A 22,994-nucleotide genomic window follows, 5' to 3' on the forward strand; every position below is an offset into this window, starting at 1 on the left:
TTTATTTGAACCACAGATCTGTGGTCATAGCATAGAGCTTATTCAGGAAAACAATATGCTTGTTTTTAAATAGGACACTATTTCTGTTTTTTCATTAGAGCTGCATTGGATAAAATTAGTATCCATATCGCGTCTGAAATTCAAATGCCTTTGTCTTGTGTTTCGTGTACCTAGTAAACCTGTTACAAAGGAAATGTCACTTCACGTAAGATTTAGTGGCGAAGATTTTTGAGAAGAAACAGGTTATGTTCCTCACAGCTGCCTTAACCATGCAGCTTTGTGCTGCTTCTAGTTGCTCGCACTGTGCTATGTGGAAGCCCTTAACTGCTTAAAAGGCCAGGGACTGAAATGGAGTATTGCACAACTCTTCACCGGGCGGTTTCGCTTCCAAATCTGGCCTGGGTGTCATCCCAAGGCGGGAGCCGCTCCTCGCTCCACTGGCACCAACCCCGTTTCCCCTCAAAAGCAGACGGAGTTTCCTCGTCTGATCCTCGGATGCCCCTCCCTGTGCCCAAGGTTCTCGTGAAAGCGAAGCGGCGCGGGGCCCCCGGAGGTCCCATTGTCCAGCTAGGGAGACCGGCTCTCCCCGGAACGACCCCCGTGCGGGAGTCCCCTCGGCCACATTGACCAAAGGTCCGCGGGTCTCGGTGCCGCTCCCCTCCACCGCCGCCCCATTGTCTGCCTCGCCCCGCCCCAGGGGACACGTGCGCCTGCAGCTTCCCGAGCGAAGAGAGCGCGGGGCGGCGGTGGCGTGGACACCGCCTGGAACGGCTACGCGGCCGCGGCACTGAGGGCGGGGGCGGGGGCCGGGCGCGCACAGACCGGTGGGTGCCCTCCAGGGGACTGCGGTCGAGTCCCGAGTACCCCAGCCCAGTGCCCCGCCGGCCCGGGACGGGGGTGGGCCGGTGGGAGCTCAGTGGGGGTGGCGTGCGCGTGGTGCCGTGGGGGGGGTGGGGTGGGGAGATGCCTGTCTCCTGACAAAGGAGAACGAGTGGGACACGATGAGCCGGCCCGCCCCGCCCCGCCTGGAGGGGAGACGGAGGGGGAGTGTCGGGAGGGGAAGGGGCGGGCCTTTCATTCACTCGGCCCCTCCGCCGCCGCCGGAGCGGAAGGGCGGGGTCTCGCGTCCCTCCGGGGGTGAGGAGCACGGGTGGCGGTGGGGCGCGAGGGCGGAGCCCGCAGGCGCGCGTCCCCAGTCGTAGGCGACGTCGTCACGTCAGCGCGGGAGAGAGAAAGAGAGGAGCCGACTCGGCAGGGACTGGGGGACGGGGCCGAGAGAGCGAGGGAGGGATTGAGGAGTGAGCGTGCAAGCGAGGAGGGAAAGGCGGCCACTCGTGCCTGAGCGGCCGCGGACAGGAGTGAGAGCGGTGGGGGAAAGGAGTAAGGAGAGGAAGAAGAAAGGCCGAGAGAGGAAGGCGGACGGAGGCTGGTGGTGGTGGTGGTGGTGGCGGTGGTGGTGGTAGGGGGAGAAGGAGGAGCTGGAGGAGGGCAGGGGCTGAGGGAGTGAGTGAGAAGCGGACGCGCGAAGGGAGGGGTGGGGAGGGGAGGGAAGGGGGGGGTCACGCGGGGGCGCGCGCGCGCACCGGGAGCGCGCTCGGAGGCGAGTGGAACTGGATCGGGTTTGCTGCCAGCGGCGTGAGCTTCGGCCGCCATTTTACAACAGCTCCACTCGCGCCGGACACAGGGAGCAGCGAGCACGCGTTTCCCGCAACCCGATCTCCTCGGACAGGATTCCTCCGCCGCAGCCCAACGGGGAGGTAACGACCGCCAGGACCCGGGTTTGGGAGGGGAGCTCCGTGACATTGTGGAGTGAGCTGGGGGAGGGCGGTGCGGGGAGAAACCGGCTTTTCTGGAAAATGGATTCCAAGGGGGAGAGGAGCACGTTGACTGGGGCGGCTTGGGAGTAGGCCGCGGCCCGCACCGCCACTTCCTTCTCCTCTCCATGTGCTGCCGCCGTCCGGGCTTTGTCTGCGGCGCTCCAGGGAGGAGGCGGCCCCGTGGCCCGCGAGCGGCGGCGGAGTTGGTGCTGTCGTGGCCGTCGCCGCGGCGCGGGAGTGGGCGGAGAGCAGCGGGTCCTGTCCCGCGGTTGTACGGCGGGCTTGTGTGGCTCCGGGGCTGGCCGGCGCTAGGCAGTTCGCGGAACGCCCTCACGCCGCCAGGTTGCCGGCCCCGGCCCCCGGGTGGGACAGCTGGCCCCGGCGCTGCGGTCACTGTGCGGACGGGAGAGGGGTGGGGGCTTGCACCGCGTGCCGCGGCTCACGTCTCGGCGGGGCAGGCGGGCGGCCGGGGGTCGCCGGCGCCCGGGGCGGAGAGAGCCATGTGTCACGGCGGAGACGGCGGCGCTGGGGGGGCGGGGAGAGCCTGTGGCCTGGCGCCGACGCGTCCTCAGTGTTGAGGGGTGAGATTGTGCTTCTGATGCTTTCCGGGAACTCCGACCGCGGCTTCGGGTTGATGTTGGGAGCAGGTGACGGTCGTCTTGGCCTGGGACTTGGTGGGTTTCCGTTGGAGGAAGTTGTAGGACATTTGAAGGCGCAGAGCACGTGTTTCTAATGGGCTCCTGGTGGCCGCAGCGGTGAGGCTGCCTCTCTGGGTGCGGAGTCAGGGGCGGGCTTTGGGATGCGGGGGTGAAGGGTGGAGATATTGGGTGGTGGGAAGGTAGCTTGTGTGAGCGCTTTGTTCTTCGCTGGCTGTTGTTACTGATCTATAAGCGGCAGGCGGGAAAAGCGCGCACTTTGGGGGTTTACCTTTGAGAGGGAAAAGCCCAGCTTTGCATTATCCACACACACCTCATTTTCTGTATGGGCACAGCTGCATGTGGCACGCTGGCTGGTCCTCGTGCTGATTGGGCTCCATTTGTAATGTGGTTTTTCCTAGGGAGTGTTAGCAGGTGAGTCAGGGGTGGTGCTAAGGAAAAACAGTAAGTGACCCGCGCTCCAAAACAGGCTTGTCAGGCGATAGTGACTTTAAAGTAAGGCTTCTTTAAAGGGAGGCGCAGACTGGCTGGTGTAGACATTGGTAGAGAAAGTAAAGATTGGGGCTCTCATATTGTCCTCTACCCTTTTTGAAGATCCTAGTTTAATTTTGCTTATTGCGTTTGAACAGATCTCTGGAAACATGGCTACAGAACATGTTAATGGAAATGGTACTGAAGAGCCCATGGATACTACTTCTGCAGTTATCCATTCAGAAAATTTTCAGACATTACTTGATGCTGGTTTACCACAGAAAGTTGCTGAAAAACTAGATGAAATTTACGTTGCAGGTAAGAACTAACACTTGCAAAATTATATCATGAAATTTTTCTATTGGATTTCTGGCTTTGAGCTAAAATAGCAACTTTTTGTGGTTTCCAATGAGTGTGGGAACTGGAGTTTTGTTTGGCCTTGTTGTGATAGTTGTGAACTAGAGGTTAAGGTGTACTGTATATAGAGGGAGGGAAGAAAGAAGGGTTAGGAGGTCAAGGCTGGCTGGCCAGATGGATCAGTATATGATGGTAGCAACAGCTGTTGGGAGCAGGCCATGTGACTTTTGGGGGTATTTTTATAGTAGGATTCATGTTAAATATTTTGGTAACTATAGACTTGTAGTCTGTTGCTGTGGCTGTTGCTTTTTCTAGTGGTTATTTGAAATGGCGCAGAGGTTCACTTGTCATGCTTGGTATTTTGTTGGTTGATTTTAGAATTTGTAAGCCTATATATTTACTGTAGGAATACTTAATGTTCAGTACTGACTTAGACACAGAAGGAGATATAAGAGAAATTGACTCATTGTAAGTGTGGTTGAAAGGCCTTATTTAGTTTACAGTGCAGTTCAGAATGGCCAAAGTATGTGTGTTTTTCATTATATAGATGGTAAGAGGAATGGAAGAATTCTTATTGTGTTGGCACACAAGTACCTGTATTGGCAAACAGTGGTTTTCTTTAAAACAAACAAACAAAACTTTACAAAAATATTAAAGGTTGACAACTAATTAAGTTTTCTCTTCTCCAGGGCTGGTTGCACATAGTGATTTAGATGAAAGAGCTATCGAAGCTTTAAAAGAATTCAATGAAGACGGTGCATTGGCAGTTCTTCAGCAGTTTAAAGACAGTGATCTCTCTCATGTTCAGGTAATGTTAGTGTAATGTCAATGTAAAAAGAATAAGTTTTGAAATGGTTTAAGTTTGATTTATTAGATACAAATGAAATAATTTTTAAATATGATTGGAAAATTCCTTTACAGAACAAAAGTGCCTTTTTATGTGGAGTCATGAAGACTTATAGGCAGAGAGAAAAACAGGGGACCAAAGTAGCGGATTCTAGCAAAGGACCAGATGAGGCAAAAATTAAGGTATGACTTAAAAAACTTTTTTTTTCCTTCCTTTAGTTTTAAAGTTTATTTAACTATTTTTAGCTTTGGTAAATATTCCTTGGGTTTGAATTTTTTTTTTTTAAAGATATTGAGAGTTAATGACAATGAGATAATTTTTTAATCGTTTCTAATTATATTTTTGAAAAGGTTCCTGCCTTTAACTATTTGTAAAACAATTCGTTGTTCTTAAGTTTTTCTTGTTACCCAGCTACTAAAATTAAATCTATGCTATTGTTATTCTAGTTTCAATTAGCAATAATCGCGGCTTGGATAAACCTCATTGGCTATGATACTGCCACTGCGCAAAGCTACTATTGTTATTCTAAATAAAAGATTTAAAGAAATAACATTCGCCATACTTAAGATGATTTTTGAAAAACTACAAGTCCAGGTTATTGACAGTGGAACCAAAATGCCAGGGGTTCAGTTCACCCCATGCTGGTGGAGAGTGTACATTTAATAGTTGACTGCTTTTGTTAGGGTGGACTTGCAAGCCCTCAAATTAAATGGATTTAGAATTTTAACAGTGCTGTTTGCCCTCTCCATTAGCATGGGTTATTAAGACTAATTTGTTTATTTTTAAAAGCAGTGTGGAAATGTGAATGAGGAAACTGAGGCTGGGAGTGGAAGGTCATGTAGAACAGTAAATGATCTCAAATTCAACTACATTTTGATCTTTGTGTTGGTTTTCAGTTGTGTTTTTAGTTCATAGAAAATATGGTACTCATGCTGGTTTTAGCCTGGTGCCCTTAATACAGTGTGCCAAGGGTTACAGTTTAAGAAAATCAGTTACTAAGAACAGTTTAGGTGTTGGGTGGTATTTTAAAACGGTATGGGAAGAGTGAAGCTTGGAATATGGAGTTAGCTGTTAAGTCATACCTAGCTGTTAATGTCATTCATAAATTTGAGGCTTTCATAGGTCTAGCTGTGAAAGAATTGTTTGAACTATCAATCTAATTTTATCAGTTGTAATTAAATCTACATTTGAGAGTTAGAATTATTAACATTTTATTAAAAACTTAGTTTAATTTCTGTGAGTTTCAGTTCTATCTTTGGAAGGGAGTGGCTTAAAGTGTTAGTGTGACTTAAATTGTGGCAAGAAGGCAGAGACATTTTTATAGGTGGTTTGACAGAAGAAGTAAGTTTTTCCTTTTTGTTTTTAGGGATTGACATACTGAAAGGTATTATTTGGGTCATATAAAGATTACGGTAAAAAAAGCGTAGGGATTACATGTGGGAAAAAGGGAAAATGAGCCATTTAATGGTTTAGTTTATGTGATAGCAATAGATTTAAGTTTATTTTTGTTACTAACCCAGTGTTGTACAATTTGCAAACCTTTGGGTGTAACAGAAAAAGACTTAAAATACGTAGTGCTTTGTTGGTCTTTTTGTTACAGAGTTTAGGAATAGAGTTTCTGTCATTTACAGTGTTTTTTCATAGATAATGTTTTGTGAGTAGAAAATGTTTAAAATCTGTCTAGTCATTTTCATTTTTAGAGAGTGAGGTGACCCCCCAAATCATTGAACAACACTTTGATTAAGTTTTGTCGTTATGTCTGGTGTTTATTTTTATTTCAGAATTTATCAGCTAATTATTATAATACATTAGTTTTATTTAGAACACTGGCTTTGTGCTTTGTGGAGGTTTGAGATGGCAGAGTAGGGGAATAATTCTTGGGTTTTTCCTTAGACTAAATGGTGGACTACTTTTCTTCTAGCACTTTGCATATAATAAGGGATGAAGAGAAACTCCAAATGCTGATTAGAAGTTGTGTAAATTTTAACTTCACTTTCAGGGAGATAAAATGTAGAAATCATATCACATTGTTGCAATTTCATAAAGTTTTCAAAGTCATTTTTGCTTTAATTTTTTTTTTTAATGATCCACGTTCAGTGAAGCATGGTATTTGAATATCAAATGAAGAAGGTTATTTTTCCTGTAGCTTCTAAGTTTCTGGACTTCGTTTGAGGAGTGTAATTTATATAAAGGTTGGCGAAATGTGCAGAATGGCTCCTAAGTTTCTGGACTTCGTTTGAGGAGTGTAATTTATATAAAGGTTAGCGAAATGTACCAGAATGGCAATGTGTACCTAGGAGAGTGGGACATAGGGAATTTATTGGTCAAGAAATCCAGACTTGGGAGGAGAGGTAATTTATCTAGCTCCTTCTTCAGGTGAGAATTAAACCCAACGAAATTAGGTGTAGTCATTTTTTTTAAAGGAGATGTTAGCAGAATAGCTACACCATGTTTTGAAAATTGTTGATGAATCAGTATTAGCTTGTTGTCTGCTAAGCACTACTCAATAATTTGACCAGCAAATAATTTGAACAGGATCTTGGGATTTTTCATTATAAATTAGGGCTATTACAAATGTACATTTAAGTGGAAATTCTAAAACAGACACTAGAAACCTATTTGTAGGGAATGTTGTCAAGATAAATGGTTTGAACAAGATTGATTATGATTTTTGACTGCTAAATGCATGGATGTGGTCTTGTGAGTTAAATGTATTAATGACATTTGAATTTTTCAAGGCACTCTTGGAAAGAACAGGCTACACACTTGATGTAACCACTGGACAGAGGAAATATGGGGGACCACCTCCAGATTCCGTTTATTCAGGTCAGCAGCCTTCTGTTGGCACTGAGGTAAAGAAACTAAAAACTTGTACCTTTTGTAGTAAATGCACACGTGTCTGGTTTCCTAAAGAAACTCTCCATGGTTTTTACTTCATATTTAATTTACAGATATTTGTGGGGAAGATCCCAAGAGATCTATTTGAGGATGAACTTGTTCCATTATTTGAGAAAGCTGGACCTATATGGGATCTTCGTCTAATGATGGATCCACTCACAGGTCTCAATAGAGGTTATGCGTTTGTCACTTTTTGTACAAAAGAAGCAGCTCAGGAGGCTGTTAAACTGGTAAGTGTTTTCCCCTCAGTTTTCATATTCACTATCTTTAATTAAGGCCAGGATTTTTTCCTTAATATGCCTAAGGGTTAACCAAACATTTTTCCAGTGCTGTGCTGATTAGGCACTGCCTTTCACATTTTCTGTGTATACATTGTAGCAGTATTCTTTGCATGTATAGTTAGTTGATCAAACTCAGGATCTATATTATGGTAGTGTGGCAGAATTCCTAGTTATTGATTGGTTCTTTAAAGTATCTGGCTTAGTGATTTTTTTTTTTTTAATTTATAGGAATGTTAAAAGGTTTAAGAAAGTAACTAGTAGATAGGGCTCCCATAGTTTCTGGTAATAACTGGGCCATCCCCTTTTCAAAAATATTTCAAAGACATTGTGATGATAAATTTTTAGTTAACGAAACATGATTTTGTGGTGAGTGGCAATATTTGATTTAAAAATACCAGATGTTAGGTGAGGACCTAGTTATTGTCCCAACTTTTATAAAAGAATTTTAATATGTCAAATTATGGCTCATATAACTCTATTTGAAACTAATTGTACTAAATTTTGTGACTCAAATTTCTACATTTTATAGTTGATGCTGAAGGTTAATTTCAAACCAAGAAATGTAAATGGTTCACTATGGCAGCCGCTTACTTGTTAAAATTGCCTTATCTACCTTACGTATTTTATGGGTAATTCTAAGTAAACTTACAATCCTCAGATTTCTCCTCAATTTTATTTTTCTTTCCCTCACTATCAGACATATTGCATATTAAGGGAAACCTTGAGAAAAATAAAAGTATACTTTGTTTTCCTTTTTACATTGCTTGAATCTCTCCCATTGGTGTGTGTAATTGAATATGGTAAAAGCTTAACATTTAGGAAGTATGCTGCTTGGGAGAATATATATTTCTTTAAAATATAAACTCTTTTGAATTCTTTAAAAGTAGAAAGTTATTTTACTTTTTAAATCATGGCTAATTTTTCTCTTCTTCAAAGAATGCTTCCTATTTCAGAGGGGATATAACTCTATAGGGAGCCATTCACTGGTAACTTTTGAGCTGTCCAAATTTTAGTTCTAGCAGTGCAGGTATAATTAAGGACTTTTTAGGGTCCTGGAAAGATAGTTTAGAAATCATTCGGTTTAATCTATAAGAATAGAACATTTTTGTCAGGTAGTAATAAAATAGCAGTGTTAATGCAGAAATGTAGAATGATTGCGAAGGCAGTGAGGTGGTATCTTACCTATAAAAAGCTAGTACAGAATCTAGACAGTGATGTCAGACCCATTTCAGTTACTAGGTTATTTATATGAAGTTTTAATTTTGTTTAATAAGCATAGTTACTTAGTGTTACAAGTAATTTGTTAACAGTTTTAAAAGGAATCGTTACACCAACATTTGTAGGCCACTTAATCTTTGCTACCAAAATGCACTAATTATGGGGTCCTCAACTAGAACTTCTAGACGATTTCCAGAAACTTTTTAGTAAAGATACTTCATTAGAGGAAGGTGATACATAATTCAGTTGTAACGTGATGATTTTGAGTTCAGTAAATATGCATTATGAAACATGTTTCAGTTTGGACAATTGCCTCTGTTTAGCAGATAGTAGAATCCAACATTGCATTAGTGTGGGCTTAGTGTATAGTCTTACTCGTGTAGTTAAGTTTTTTAACTTTAATACAGAAAATTTCCATAGATAACCAAGTGGCCATTTTGACTGGTATAGGACTAACTGTTGTCCTAAACTTTTTAAACTTTTTTTTCTGGGTTTGTGATTTGAGTCCTTAAAAGATATTCTTAGTGGTAGTGGTATACATAAAATGGGATGAAGTGAATGTATCATTGTTTTTTAAAAAGATGATTCACTGTGGCTAGGATTATGGTGACAGTAGAATTGGGAGATTTGCCTTAATTCAACAGTAAAAGAAAAGACTAGACTTTTGAAGAAATGAAACGTTCTAGGGAAATACAAATCTCAAGTTGATTTTGATGTTTTGCTGCTTTATATTTGTGGAAATGGTAAACATGTTAAGGGATTAACATTAGAAAGTATGCTACTTGGAAGAATAGATTCTTTAAAAAAAATGAGTAACCCTCTCCTAAATATATTCCTCAGGGAACATATTTTGAAAACTATCCCTAATTGTGTCATATCATGAGAGTCTACTCAAATTACAACTCTATCCAAGGTGAATTTTTATATATGCTAATAGAACTGTCATTCTAGTAGATAATCAAATGTTGAGAACATGACTTTTGCATTTCTTATAGATCAGTCAAGATTGAAGCACCATCTCTTGCTTTCCTGTGCTTTGAATGCTTTATTGAAATAGGTTATGTATTCGGCCTTACTTTTTGATGTGATTAGCATTAATTTTTCCCCTAGATTAAAAGCTATAGACTTTAAATATGTATCTGAATTACTTGTAAAAAAAATGGGTCAATGTTAACAGCCGAAGAAGGGGCATGAAGTTAGAAGCAACTGCAAACTTCTAAAATGACTATTTTCAGCAAATACCTGCCTTGTATTTTGGGGAACAAAAATATTAATCTAAACAGTGATAATCTAGGAAAGCAGGATCTAAATTTATGAATAGGTAAATCCTACCACTTGAGTGCTTGTTAAGGTACAGGAACTGTTCTAGGTGCTACATTATTACCTTTAAATACTACCTCAATCTGTTCTTCAAGGTAAGTGAAATTATTTTCATTCTACAGAAGAGTAAATAGGCTGGGTGGCTTGCCTGAGGTCATACTGCTTTAGTTTGATACCTACCACGTTTGTTTAGGAGTGCCTATTAAGCAGACATAACAAATTAAGCCAGCAGTACAAGTTATGTCACCTGATAGCCTGAATCTTTAAATTATGTAGTGGTTTAGGTAGTGTTAAAAGGAGCTCAGGAAGTCCTGTCTCTACTGCCAAAATATTTTTGGCATCTAGCCACTTTTTACCATCTTCACCACTGCCACCATTCTAAAGTACCATTCGAGAGCATTCTCACTGCTCTCCATTGCTCCTTTACAGTCTTACCATTCAGCAGCATAGATTAGATCACAACATTCCCATGCTGAAAGCTCTAATGCCTTCCAAAGGAGGCCCTATCTGATCAAGTTTCTTATTACCTCTCTCCTACTCTTTTGTATTACCCTTCCATCCATACTTTGCCTTTTTTGTTTTCCACCTAAGCTGTGACCAGTTCTATGTCAAGGCTGCCTTCTGCTCTTCTGCTTTCTAACACTGCAACCAGCTATCATGGCTGCTGCCTTATCAATCTTAGAAGGTCTTTTCTGACTTTGAGCAGCACCCACTGCCCTGTGACAGTATCCCGAATATGATAAAATAGAATTCTTAGATGTATTTAGAATTTCTTGACTTTATAATTTGCTTCTCTCTCCCCATCAGAATGTAAGCTCTTTTTTCCCCGTATTCTCTGATGTTTACAACAGTGTCCTGTGTAGTAGGCACTGGATAAATAACCTGACTGGCTGACCAGTGCCATCTAATCCATTGTTTGACACAAGAATTTATAATATTCCCATATTAGCCAAGAGCCATTTTGCTACTTCAAACTTTTCTAGCTTCCATTTGCAGTTATTCTGTGCTACCTTCAGTCAAAGGGATTATGGTAGATTAATGGGGGATGAAGCTTTCTCTCTCCCCCTCCCTCCCCCCCCCCCCCCCCCCGGATATTTGGAAGCATATGTAGTGTTTGATGATGTCATCAGGAGGAAGGGCAGGCAAGTGTGTGTGTGTGTATTTGTGTGGTGTGCTGCTGGAATTGAAGCTTGGCCACTGGTGCTGCAATGCCCATTAGAGTCCCATGTAGTGGAAATACCAACTGAAAATGCTAATAGTACCTGTGTTACAAACACTGGAATGGTTGATCTCTATTTGCACATTAAAAGTTAACTTTACAGCTACTGATGGTTCACCAAAGTGATTGCATACACCAGTGTAATGTGTACCGCCATTTTGATGAATGCAGCTGACAAGGGAGGTCCACAAAATATTTTAGGAGTTATTTATTAAATATTTAGTTTGTTTTTAACATGAAAACTTTTACTATGGGCATATAAGGTAATTTGATTCAGCTCTTTAGCCTTTATAGGACATGAGAGGCTAATTACAATTAAAGTGGAAGCAGATGGTTCAAAGGGTAACGGAGAGATGAAGGGATAGATTGCTTTGAGTTGGGGTTGTGAGAGAAGGCTTTGTGATGAAAAGATTTGAGCAGGACATTGAAGGAAATAGGTGACTAGTTGAAACAATGTTTTGTGGAAAGAAGAGATAAAACTTGTGTCAAGTTGGTGCCAGAGGCATTAGTCATGACTGCTGGGCTAACTTGGTGCCATTAAAATGTTGAGCTTTAGTGTGGGTAGCATGATGTAAACTGTAGAATAATGTAGGATGTTTGGATGAAGAGAATAAAGGCCAGCAGAGGCAGCAGTAGAAAGGACAGAGCTTAAAGATTTTGAAGGGAGAAATGATAGGTTGTGGTGTCTTGTATTCTGTTCCATTTTTTACCAGTGATTCAAATGAGGGCATAGTTGGACTGCCCTTGAAATGTTTGGTGATTTGAATCTGGGTGTAGTGATAAATGCCCTGGATGGCATAATAGGATACGAAAAGATTTTGATAGCCTGGGATAGATAGTTCACATCAGCAAGATGGAATTGAGAGGGGATAAAGACAAGTTGTATACACAACTAATATCACAGGTAAGCTGTAGAGTGAGTCAGCAGTGTGGTGTCGTTGCCAAATAAGCTAAGAAAATCATGGACTATAGGTTATAGAGGCGTGGTGTCTAGAAGTGGAATATTAGTAATAGTCTCCAGCTTAATTGTAGACTCCTCAGTCTCATTCTGCATCTGCAATATTCTGTTATGGATGTCACTGGTTACCCTTGGAAGTACTTTAGTTTGCTAATATCAGGGAAGGAATGATTAGCTAAGCGTAGAGAACAATTGAGTCATGAGCATTGTGTGCAGGTATATGAAGTGCTGTCATTTGGGGGGAGAAAATAGATTTATTGTAGAATTTTTAGGGAAGTAAAATTTGACTTAATGTAAAAAACACTTTGTAATTAAGAAATGTTTAAAAATGAAGTGGACAGGCTTGGCAGGTAATGGTTTTTGCTGCTATAAGAAGTGTTAGGATTGAGCAGGCACTTCTGGATCAGATTTCAGATCTGAGATTACTACATTTCTGGGGATTTGGTGATTGGCTAGGAGGGAAGGAAAAAGTGACTTGGTATTTTGAGCCTAGATGACAAATGTTTTAGACTGTACAACTCCTATTTTGGTGTTTGAAATACTGAAACTACATTGATTAATGTTCAAAGTTCATCTTTATTTTATATGGTCACCTCACTGTGGTACTGGATCTGAAAGCTACATATTCTGCCATGTATAATGCACACCTACGTATTTGGACCAGACTTTCAGAGGGCAAAAAAATCTTTCATGTTATTTTTTTAATTCAAATTTTTATTTACATTCAAGTGCTTGTTTTTGGTATTATAAAGGAATTTTAACATTTATTTTTTGACATATTATGGTACAAGAAATTTTATGTACCGGTAACAAATTTATGTTACTTACACATCATAGAAGGCCAAGAACTCTTCGTTGTTGCAAGTTCATTGTAAGTTCAACAAAACAGATTATCGTATTCCAGGGTATTATTTTGCATACAGATGTTATTGCATAAGTAAAAGAATTAAAAACATTTATATAGATAACGGAATTAGTGGTACCCATGTATAATGTACATCCTTATTTTTCCCTCACAAATCTGGGACCAAAAGTGTGCATTATACACAGCACATAGCAAAATACGGTGTATTTCTAAAATTTCTTAACATCAGTGCCCACCTTCCTAGAGTTTGAAAAGGCATCACTTTTTACAAATTTTGAAATCTAATGATAGTATTTTGATATACTAACTCTTGAGAGAGTTAGGGTTTGTCAGTAAATGAGAATCTCTATTAGAGTTCAGGACAATTTTTGTAATGCCTTTGTACCATCTAACTCATTGTCAACCACCCACCTCCTGGGATACGGAGTTTATTTTTTAATTTATGGTGATTGGCCTTTAAAGAGTGAGGAATGTTATACAATTCAGATATACATAAGAAAGTGCATGGTTAATCTATAGATGGAAGATGGGGCATTGCTTCAAGAAATGTTTATTTCTAGGTACTTTATTTAGCTTTATTTGGATAATATGCTCAAAAAGTCTGCTCCTTCAATGGCTATTTTCATTGGCGAGCCAGTTTACTCCTTATGGGTTATCTATAGTTTCAAGTAAAATAGGGATGAAGAGTCACAGTTTACTTTATAAATCCTGCCAAATCTTTAGTGTTATTAATGTTCAAAGATCACAGCCCTCCTAAATATACCTTCTACGTACCCTGTCTTGATTAACCATCGCAGGGCTAATGATAACGCGTTAGAAAGGAAGAACTTTGCTGTAGATAATAATGGAAATAGTCATTACTACTTTGAAGCAGCATTGTTAATATTGACGGAAGTGGTATTACCAAGAATTTTATGTTTTACAAGTTTTTTTTTTAAACATGTATTTTCTTATAGTAAACAGCTCCTGCTTTTAGAACATTTGGAAGATTAAAATACAAAAAGAGAAAATGACACCACATCCTGTCAAATTCAAAATAACTCCTGTTTCTCAAAATACTTGTATTACCTTCCATTCTCTTTTTGATATTTTGTTTTTGTCAATTCCTGGAGTTACAGAGTAGATGACCAAACTGAAAGCCATTGACTTTTGCTTAATTTATTTGATACTAGGTTATAAAAAAAATCTAGGAAATGCACGTCTTAAAACAATTCGTTAGTTTGTGAAATGGGTGTTGTGGTCTACTTGTCCATATAATTTCATGCAGTGATGGATTCAACCATATAGCCCTACTGTTTGCAGGTAATCTGTATATTTCAAGTTTTAAGAGATTTTTGGTGTAAGTAGAATATAAATCCTATGAGAAAACAGTCTGTGGCACAATTTCTCAAACTCAGTACGAGGGTTTCCAGACGGGAATTCCTGCCCGTTCTCAGGAATTTTTTCGCTTTCCCATTCCCGAATCCCGAGATACGGACTGTTCTGTTCTCCACAATGAATCGTTTTCACAAAGTGACAGCCAATACTACCAACCACCTGAGTTCAAGAAGCCGATTTTCCCTATTTCCCGACCAACTTTTCTCGGCATTCGGGAACTGAAAAATGGAAAAAAAAAAATTACCGAGAAAGTGTGGGAATTCTTGCCCGGAATTTATAAATTTGTAGTTTCCCGCCTGTAAACTACACAGTAGTATTGATGTTTCAGACAACATAATTCTTTGTCATCCTGTGAATTATAGTTTAGTAACATCTCTGGCCTTTACTTCCCCACTAAATACCAGCAGCAAGCCTCCCACCCTTAGTTGGTAACCAAAAATGTCTAGATGTTATCAAATGTCCCTTTTGGGGGCAAAATCAATCCTGTTGAGAACTATTGCTCTGTGTTAAAATAGAAGTGTGCTTTTGTTGACCTTTATAGGATTTAGGGATTGTAGAGTATTTTGATGGTTGAGCACAAATCTACAAGTATGCAGAGGAGTTTGGACGGTGGAGGTTTCAGGGAAAGCATTTTATTCAGAGGCTTAACAGTATGAAAACTGAGAAATGATATAAATAGCTAAGATTACAGTATTATGGAGAGACGGGAAGTAGTAGGGATTTTTAGGACAGAGTTAAGTGATGTCCAAGTAGTTGAACTTTATCTTTTTGGTGATGGGAAGCTTTTGAGAGATTTTTTTTAATAGGCAAAATTGTCATTTAAATAAAAAAGTCTCTGGCATAAGTGTAGAGAATAGAAAATCCTGGGATCATGATGACCAGAGACTTGGATAGAGTGAACTGAGTCAATGGGGTAGAAAGTACAACTATTTCTGAACCAGTTTAAGGGTATTTGAGCTTTATGTTTAATTTTGAATATCTTGTGATGGAGAGAGGGACAGGGAGGAATCAATTTTCTGACTAAATGTATGTTTTCTTTTATGTACCTGTTAAGCAAGAATAGAAATAATAGGGAGAGGGATGGTTTTAATTTTGCCAACTTTTGCCATAAGGCTGGTTTGTAAGTAGTATGAAAGTTCATGTTGATTCTTTAGTTTGTATAGCTTCATTTGTATGTTTGTTCAAGATAGATTTTGAGGCCAGATATGGGGGGGATTAATCAATAATTGCTGCTGCCGCCACCATTATCACTACCTTGAAATTTTGAGGTGGTTTTAACTGACACATATATGTATATATATTCCACTTTTCCAGATACTTGACTACTTTTGAACTTCAGTTTGTAAATACTGATCAGTAGATTTGTCACTTGGACAGATTGTTTTTCCTCTTTAGTATTTCACCCTTCTATAGGATATGGTTACATGAAGATTAAGTTTGCATTTTACTGTAGTTTTATAGTTACTTCTATACTTTCACTATAATCTACTTGTTTTTCTCCAATTTTATTGCAGTCTTCATGAAAATGAAATGCGCGAAAAAGTAGGGTTGGATTCAGACTACAAGATTCTCCTTTTTAGACTTAAGTATTTGAAACCGAAAATTCCTTATTGCAACTTTGTGTAAGAGGTTAAGGGGATATTGAAAAATAAATTTAGGTGTTGGGTAACAGAAAGAAAGCTTACGAGTATTTGAATCACTTTCCCTTGCTTGAGGATAACTGGTTGGCAGGATGGATTTAAGTAGAAATTAAGGTAAAGTAGAATCAGCCATTTTGAATTTTGAATCAGGTCTGCTCCAGACCTGATTGCTAGTTTATCAAGTTTCCTAAATTTCAAGGTCTTGACAGTTTTTTGCATAAGTTTAATACATAAACTTGTTCAGTGTGTTTTGTCAGTACAATCTTCGTATCTGTCTCAGATTACAATTCCCTTGTACAGTGCCTTAAGGGTAACTATTTTTTAAAAGGATAAATTCTTGAGAAAGTGTTGCGTTTTGCATATGGGACATACATATCTTCCTATAGTCACTTATAGGATATTATAAGTATTTTAAAAACATGGTGTACTTTTTCCCCTTTCAGTATAATAATCATGAAATTCGTTCTGGAAAACACATTGGTGTCTGCATCTCGGTTGCCAACAATAGGCTTTTTGTGGGCTCTATTCCTAAGAGTAAAACCAAGGAACAGATTCTTGAAGAATTTAGCAAAGTAACAGGTAAGTTGGATTTATTTGGATGGAGGTGTATCTTTTAATACTGAAGTTAATTTCCTACTTCTCTAAAACCTAACAAACACAGTTTTTAAACACTACATTTATTGACTCATTGTATTCTCTCTCACTTCAAATATGTGAGATAGGTAACTTCTTTTTCAGTTAAGAAAAACAGGCACAAAGGATTTTGGGAATTAACTTGCTGAATGTTACGTAGTTTTTAAGGAATGCATCTGGGATTTGAATTCAGTCTGTAGAATCACCGTTGCATATCCCTTGATTTGGAAGATTTCATTTTTTTGTATTTGTATGCATTTCTAGGTGGTAGTTGACATTCTTAGTCGGATTGCTTGTTGTGTAATGATTTGATTTTCTACATTATGGGATTAATAAGTACTCTTGCTATGAGCAGATATTATACATTGTTAATATGGTGCAATTTCTTTGAAGTGTAAAGCATTTTTTTAAGTTTCCAAATGACAGTCTGCTTTTATTAAAACGTTTTTGTCTGCCTAGAATATTTAGCAAATTATCAGCCTGTTATTAGTATCCAGGAACATTTGAAATTCTTCTGTAATAAGTAATATACTATTTCATTTGAAATAAAGCTGTTGATATCTGAGGCTAGAGAAGTGTCATTAAAAATTTTCAGTTTTTACTTGCATAATAAGAAAAATGCTTAACCTGTCTGACCTATACTGCCAGTTTCTAAAAGCAGTTAAAGATTTTAAGGAAATTTGGATGCTATTCTGCCATTAATGGAAGTAGAATAGTCCTTAGGTCTAATTAAAACGAATATCTTTTCATGGAAATTTCTGTGTTGGGAACACTTGAAAGTATAGATTAGGTAAATTTGTAAAGATAAGCGATTATGTCTTATTTCGATACTCAAGTATTAGAAAAATAAACCTTTTGATCTACTTGTTCTTGGCTTGTTATTTTATCTAATTTCCCGGAATGGTTGCTTAATTTCAGAGGGTCTTACAGACGTCATTTTATACCACCAACCAGACGACAAGAAAAAAAACAGAGGTTTTTGCTTCCTCGAATATGAAGATCACAAAACAGCTGCTCAGGCAAGGCGTAGGTTAATGAGTGGTAAAGTCAAGGTCTGGGGAAACGTTGGAACTGTTGAGTGGGCTGATCCCATAGAAGATCCTGATCCCGAGGTTATGGCAAAGGTAATGGCAGTCAAGTTAAATTTTTTAAGGGGTTGATGGGAGGGAAGGGGAAGGATTTAGAGAGGGGTAAAAAAGCACTTATAAAAAAGATTGTGTACTTTTTTAAACCGTATTTTTAGAAGTAAGATAGAAATGTTCTTTATTAAGGCCACACACCAGAAATAGTACTATGTGCTTGGAGAGTGAATATAGAAATTTATTCGTGGACACTTGGCCATAACTGTGTAGCTGTCATACTCATGATGATGTTAGCCTACATGCTGTGGAGATGGTTCACTCCCATTTTTGTGTGGATTCTAAGCAATTTCTTTGAATTTTTGAGAATGGCGCCATTAGCTTACATGGTTTTTGTGTTAAAATTTCTACTAAAAATAGTGAACTGTATTGGCCAGAGCAGAGCTGCTGCAGTTACAAGGTTTTGCTATTATTAGGTATCCTGCTTCAGCAGTCAGTTGAGACATCCTATGAGAACAAATAGCTCTTGAGTCAACACTTTACTCAGTAGTGCAATTTGCGGTTAAGTTATTCTACCCTTTGTCTTTTAAGAATCCCCCTTAATGGTTATAGGCTAGCAGATACAACAAATTCACTTAAATCAAGAGAAGGTGAAATGCTAGAACTGTGATTGAAAGGATAAGTGGTCTTGAGCACAGAAGATTCTTAAGATTCTATTTTTCCTCTCGCCTATTAAGCTCTCATTGGGTTAGCACTTTAGATTAAGAAATTTGGATGCTATTTTGTGTATTTTAGGAGGAAGTCATAATGTTTCTTAGCCCGAAGGTCATTTTATAATTTTGCTCTTGAAGAGCTTTCAGGATTGAAAGAATTCACCTTAACAATATTTTGAATACTCTTTCTCCACTTTATCTAAGATTTTAAAAGCAGGTCCTGATTAGTTGTTTTTTCTTTTTTCTTTTTTTATTAAATTTATTGGGGTGACAGTTGTTAGTAAATTTACATAGATTTCAGGTGTACAATTCTGTATTACATCGTCTATAAATCCCATTGTGTGTTCACCACCCAGAGTCAGTTCTCCTTCCATCACCATATATTTAGGTCCTGATTAGTTTTGACCACCTTTCTTAAAGGGTATGGTATTCATATTGTTAGGAAATAACCACCTCCATTTTGATGGCAAAATAATGGCTAATAAAAACTACTAAGCATATGGGCTTTTAAATTTTTTCTTTTTTTGAGCAGAAACTACAGTTCTTGTATACTGCGTTTCCCCGAAAATAAGGCCTAGCCGGACCATCAGCTCTAATGCGTCTTTTGGAGTAAAAATTAATATGAGACCTGGTCTTACTTTATTATAAGACTGGATCTTATGTAATAGATACCCGGTCTTACATTAATTTTTGCTCCAAAAGACGCATTAGAGCTGATGGTCTGGTTAGGTCTTATTTTCGGGGAAACGGGTATCACCTGCCCATACACATACACAGCCTCCCCTCATGATCAGCATCTACACCAGAGTGGTATGTTGGTTAAATGCAGTGAACCTGCATTGACACATTATCATAACTCAAAGCCCATAGTTTATATGAGGATTCACTCTTAAAAGTGTTGTACATTCTGTGGGTTTGACAAATGTTTGGTATGTATCCACCATTATACTATTATATATAATAGTTTCACTGCCCTAAGAATCCTCCCTGATCTGCCTATTCATTCTTCTTCCTCTCAAACCCCTTGGAACTATTGATTTTTCACTATCCCCATAGTTTTGCCTTTCCCCAAATGTCATGTAGTTGGAATCATATAGTATATAGCTGATTAAGCTAATTTTCTTTTACTTATATGCATTTAAGGTTCCTCCGTGTCTTTTCATGGCTTGATAGCTTATTTCTTTTAGCATTGAATAATATTCCATTGTCTGGGAATACCACAGTTATCCATTCATCTACAAAAGGATGTCTTGGTTGCTTTCAAGTTTTGGCAATTAAGAACAAAGCTGCTATAAATATCTGCATGCAGATTTTTGTGTGGATGTGTTTTCAGTTCATTTGGGTAAATAACAAGAAATGCAGTTGCTGGATCACATAGTAAAAGTATGTTTAGTTTTGTAAGTAGCTGCCAAACTTTTCTCCAAATTGGCTGTACCATTTTGCATTCCCATCAGCAATATCCCTATTATTGCTCCATATCCTCAGCATATGGTTGTGTTAGTGTTTTAGATTCTGGCCATTCTAATAGGTGAGTAGTGGCATCTCACTTTTAATTTGCATTTCCCTAATGATATAAGATGTTGAGCATCTCTTCACATGTCTATATGGCATCTATCTGTATATCTTCTTTGGTGAGATGTCTGTCCAGGTTTTTTACCCATTAGATCTAGTAGTCACACTTCTTGGTATTTACCCAAATGAAAACTTCGTCTATCTTTTTATTTCTGATATTCTTCTAATGAGTTGTAAATAAAGTTAATTTTGTAGGGTGGGTGGTTGCATTTTGGAAGTTGAACCCTTTGGAAATATACAGGGAGTTTCTGTTTTTTTTTCTTAAATTTCAGGTAAAAGTGCTGTTTGTACGCAACCTTGCCAATACTGTAACAGAAGAGATTTTAGAAAAGGCGTTTAGTCAGTTTGGGAAACTGGAACGAGTGAAGAAACTAAAAGATTATGCTTTCATTCATTTTGATGAGCGAGATGGTGCTGTCAAGGTAAATAACGGGGAATTACAGGCATCTGAATTAGACTAAACATTCTAGAATCAGGATGTTTTAACAAATTGAAGGACACTCGGGCCAGATAATCTACTCAAGCTAACTTATATAGGCCTTAGCAAATTGCATAACTAAGAAGAGCTGGATCTTTAAATAAAATCTAACAACCCTATTTTATCTCATCTTTCCAACATTAATGATAAATGATTTTTTATGTTTAAGTGAATCATTTATTTTGATGGCCTTCTATTAATTAACACCTATTTTTTTAAGGCTATGGAAGAAATGAATGGCAAGGACTTGGAGGGAGAAAATATTGAAATTGTTTTTGCTAAGCCACCAGATCAGAAAAGGAAAGAAAGAAAAGCTCAGAGGCAAGCAGCAAAGAATCAAATGTAAGTGAAAGTTGTATACGTTTTTAATGTTGGTAGATTAACTGGTGAATAACAGGTGTTGCTCAAACCTGTCAAATCCATAAAATGCCTTTACCTTTCAAAGACTTGAAAGCTTTGAGGCACAGAGAAATGCTAAGAATGTTTAGAAATGTTTATTGAGCTCTTTGACCATAATCTGAAAATATTCATAATTTTAAATAATTGGAATTTTGTGTAATAAATGAAAATCTAGGATATTTGCTACTATATTTTACAAAATGTGCTGCTGAATATGTGTTTTTTTTAAGTATTAGCTATCCAAAAGTCTTAATAATACATTTGGTTAAAGGGTAGAGAGTTATTTCTCACAGGTGGGACATCCAATTATGATGAACTCAGTTCCTTTGTACCAGTGAGAGGCTACTTTACCAATACACATTGTTTCTTGACACCCCAAAGATTTCATACGCTATACATAGGTTTTGAAAAATGAAATGAATAGATATGTAAGCCATGAACATAGTTTATTAAGGTAAGAAAACAAGTATGTAATGTGTTGTATTGTTTAGTTGAATCTTTTTTAACATCTGTGAAGGGATATCTGCTGAGTAAGACAGTGAGGGAAACTTTTAGCTGGGTAAGAAAAGTTTGCAATTTAAAAATATTGATTGGTTTTTAAGGAGGAAGAGGGATAACTGCTATTTGATGTAAGAACAATAATCACTGTACTTAACTATATCAGGCCAGTTTTCTGTCCATTGCCATATGTGGGATACAAAAGAAGAGGTGGGATGCTCTTATTTCTACTTCATGATCAGAGAAAATAATCAAATTCTAGTTTCTGCAATTGGCTGTGCATGTGCAGTTAGGCAAGTTGGCGAGTTCTGAGCCTCAATTTCTTCAGTTTTAAAAGATGATCCGATTAAATTATGTAAGATGTCTTGTACCGTTGTTATCCAAGTTATCTATCTATACTTGTTCCAGGAATAAAGAAACAAATGCTTTATCTATAGGCTTGGTGGTAAGTATAAAAGAAAACAAGCTACAAAGAGCTAGGATTTGAAGTGGGAGCTAATGCTCTATATCTCAAACCCCTGTATACTCTATGCAGTGAAAATAACTTTCAGGTCTTTCAGAACACAGTTAACTGATTATACTTTACTAGTGTAGTGGCAGAATGTAAGTATAGGAGATTATATTATCTGATCTATGATTACAGGAATTGTAGTTATGACTTGATAGATGGAGGGTGATACTAAATATAAGGTGGGGAAAGTCAGTTTATCTGTTAATACTTGAAAAGAACAGGCCAAAAGGGAAGACTGCATGTGATCCTTGCACTTGAACTTGCTGTAGTCATTCATTGATTCCTTTTATATTTAAAAACTACAGCACATATTCCTACTTAACTCTTAATTGTGTTTCTTTATGTTGAGTACTCTGTTCCCCAGTTTGAGATGAGGAAATTGAGGCACAGATGTCAACTTGGCCAAGGTCGGTCACATAGCTAGTTAAATAGAATTGGATTTGAACCAAGGCGGTCTGGCCCCAAGTTTTTCACTCTTATCTACTCTACCAGGTTTTCTCAGTCTCTACAATTCCTTTTTTTTTTTTTTTAATTTTAAGTGTGTTTTTCCAGGACCCATCAGCTCCAAGTTAAGTAGTTGTTTCAATCTAGTTTTAGAGGGCACAGCTCACAGTGGCCCCCATGTGGGGATTGAACCGGTAACCTGTTTGTTCAGAGCACCGCGTTCTAACCAACTGAGCTAACCGGCTGCCCCTACAATTACATTTTGTGCTGGTTAATTTTTGTTTATGGGACTGTCTTGTGCACTATAGAATGTTTAGCAGTGTCCTTAGCCTCTTCCCACTAGAGATCAGTAGCACACTCTCCCCCCAAGCTAGGACAGCTTAGAATGTCTCTAGACATTACCAAATGTCCCCTGGAGCAGGGGGTGGCGGTGGGGTGTGTGTGTATGTAAATTTATCCCCTGTTCAGAATCACTGCATGACTGACTGCATGCTATTGTATTATTTAGAGACAGAAAAAGATGATTTACCAATTATTAAGACAATCAGCACAGCCCAACAAAATGGTCTGCGAACGAGAATAGCAATTTTTATTTGTCAGTTGGAACAGGGCCTTTATGAATTGAGTATAAAATAACAATAACAGATGCTGAATAAACTTGAGAGTAAATTATTTTCATGGGAAATACTTTTTTCACACATTTCCTGTTTTTGAATTTCATTGGGGGACAGTGTGTATCTCCA

General features: G+C 38.8%; 1 protein-coding gene across 13 annotated transcripts in view; it reads left to right on the plus strand.

Moving 5' to 3' along the window:
- The first annotated feature begins 702 nt into the window (after window positions 1–702).
- The window catches only part of SYNCRIP (synaptotagmin binding cytoplasmic RNA interacting protein), a 30,533-nt gene continuing 8,241 nt past the window's right edge, over window positions 703–22,994 (plus strand). For 2 of the 13 annotated variants that reach the window (XR_013993058.1, XM_081044178.1), the window contains exons 1-9: window positions 1,487–1,757; window positions 3,991–4,109; window positions 4,223–4,330; window positions 6,887–7,000; window positions 7,100–7,276; window positions 16,368–16,503; window positions 17,476–17,681; window positions 20,194–20,343; window positions 20,620–20,741. Coding sequence is in view for 12 of the 13 variants with exons in the window: in XM_081044178.1 (XP_080900304.1) it covers window positions 4,250–4,330; window positions 6,887–7,000; window positions 7,100–7,276; window positions 16,368–16,503; window positions 17,476–17,681; window positions 20,194–20,343; window positions 20,620–20,741 (986 nt within the window). In the remaining variant the exon portion in view is untranslated. Of the gene's footprint in view, window positions 825–1,223; window positions 1,381–1,486; window positions 1,758–3,102; window positions 3,263–3,990; window positions 4,110–4,222; window positions 4,331–6,886; window positions 7,277–16,367; window positions 16,504–17,475; window positions 17,682–20,193; window positions 20,344–20,619; window positions 20,742–22,994 lie in introns of those variants that run through there. The other 11 variants (XM_081044183.1, XM_081044186.1, XM_081044181.1 and 8 more) reach the window with 11 other exon arrangements.

The sequence above is a fragment of the Rhinolophus hipposideros genome (genome assembly GCF_964194185.1).
Source record: "Rhinolophus hipposideros genome assembly, chromosome: 3".
In the NCBI taxonomy this organism is placed as follows: Eukaryota; Metazoa; Chordata; class Mammalia; order Chiroptera; family Rhinolophidae; genus Rhinolophus; species Rhinolophus hipposideros.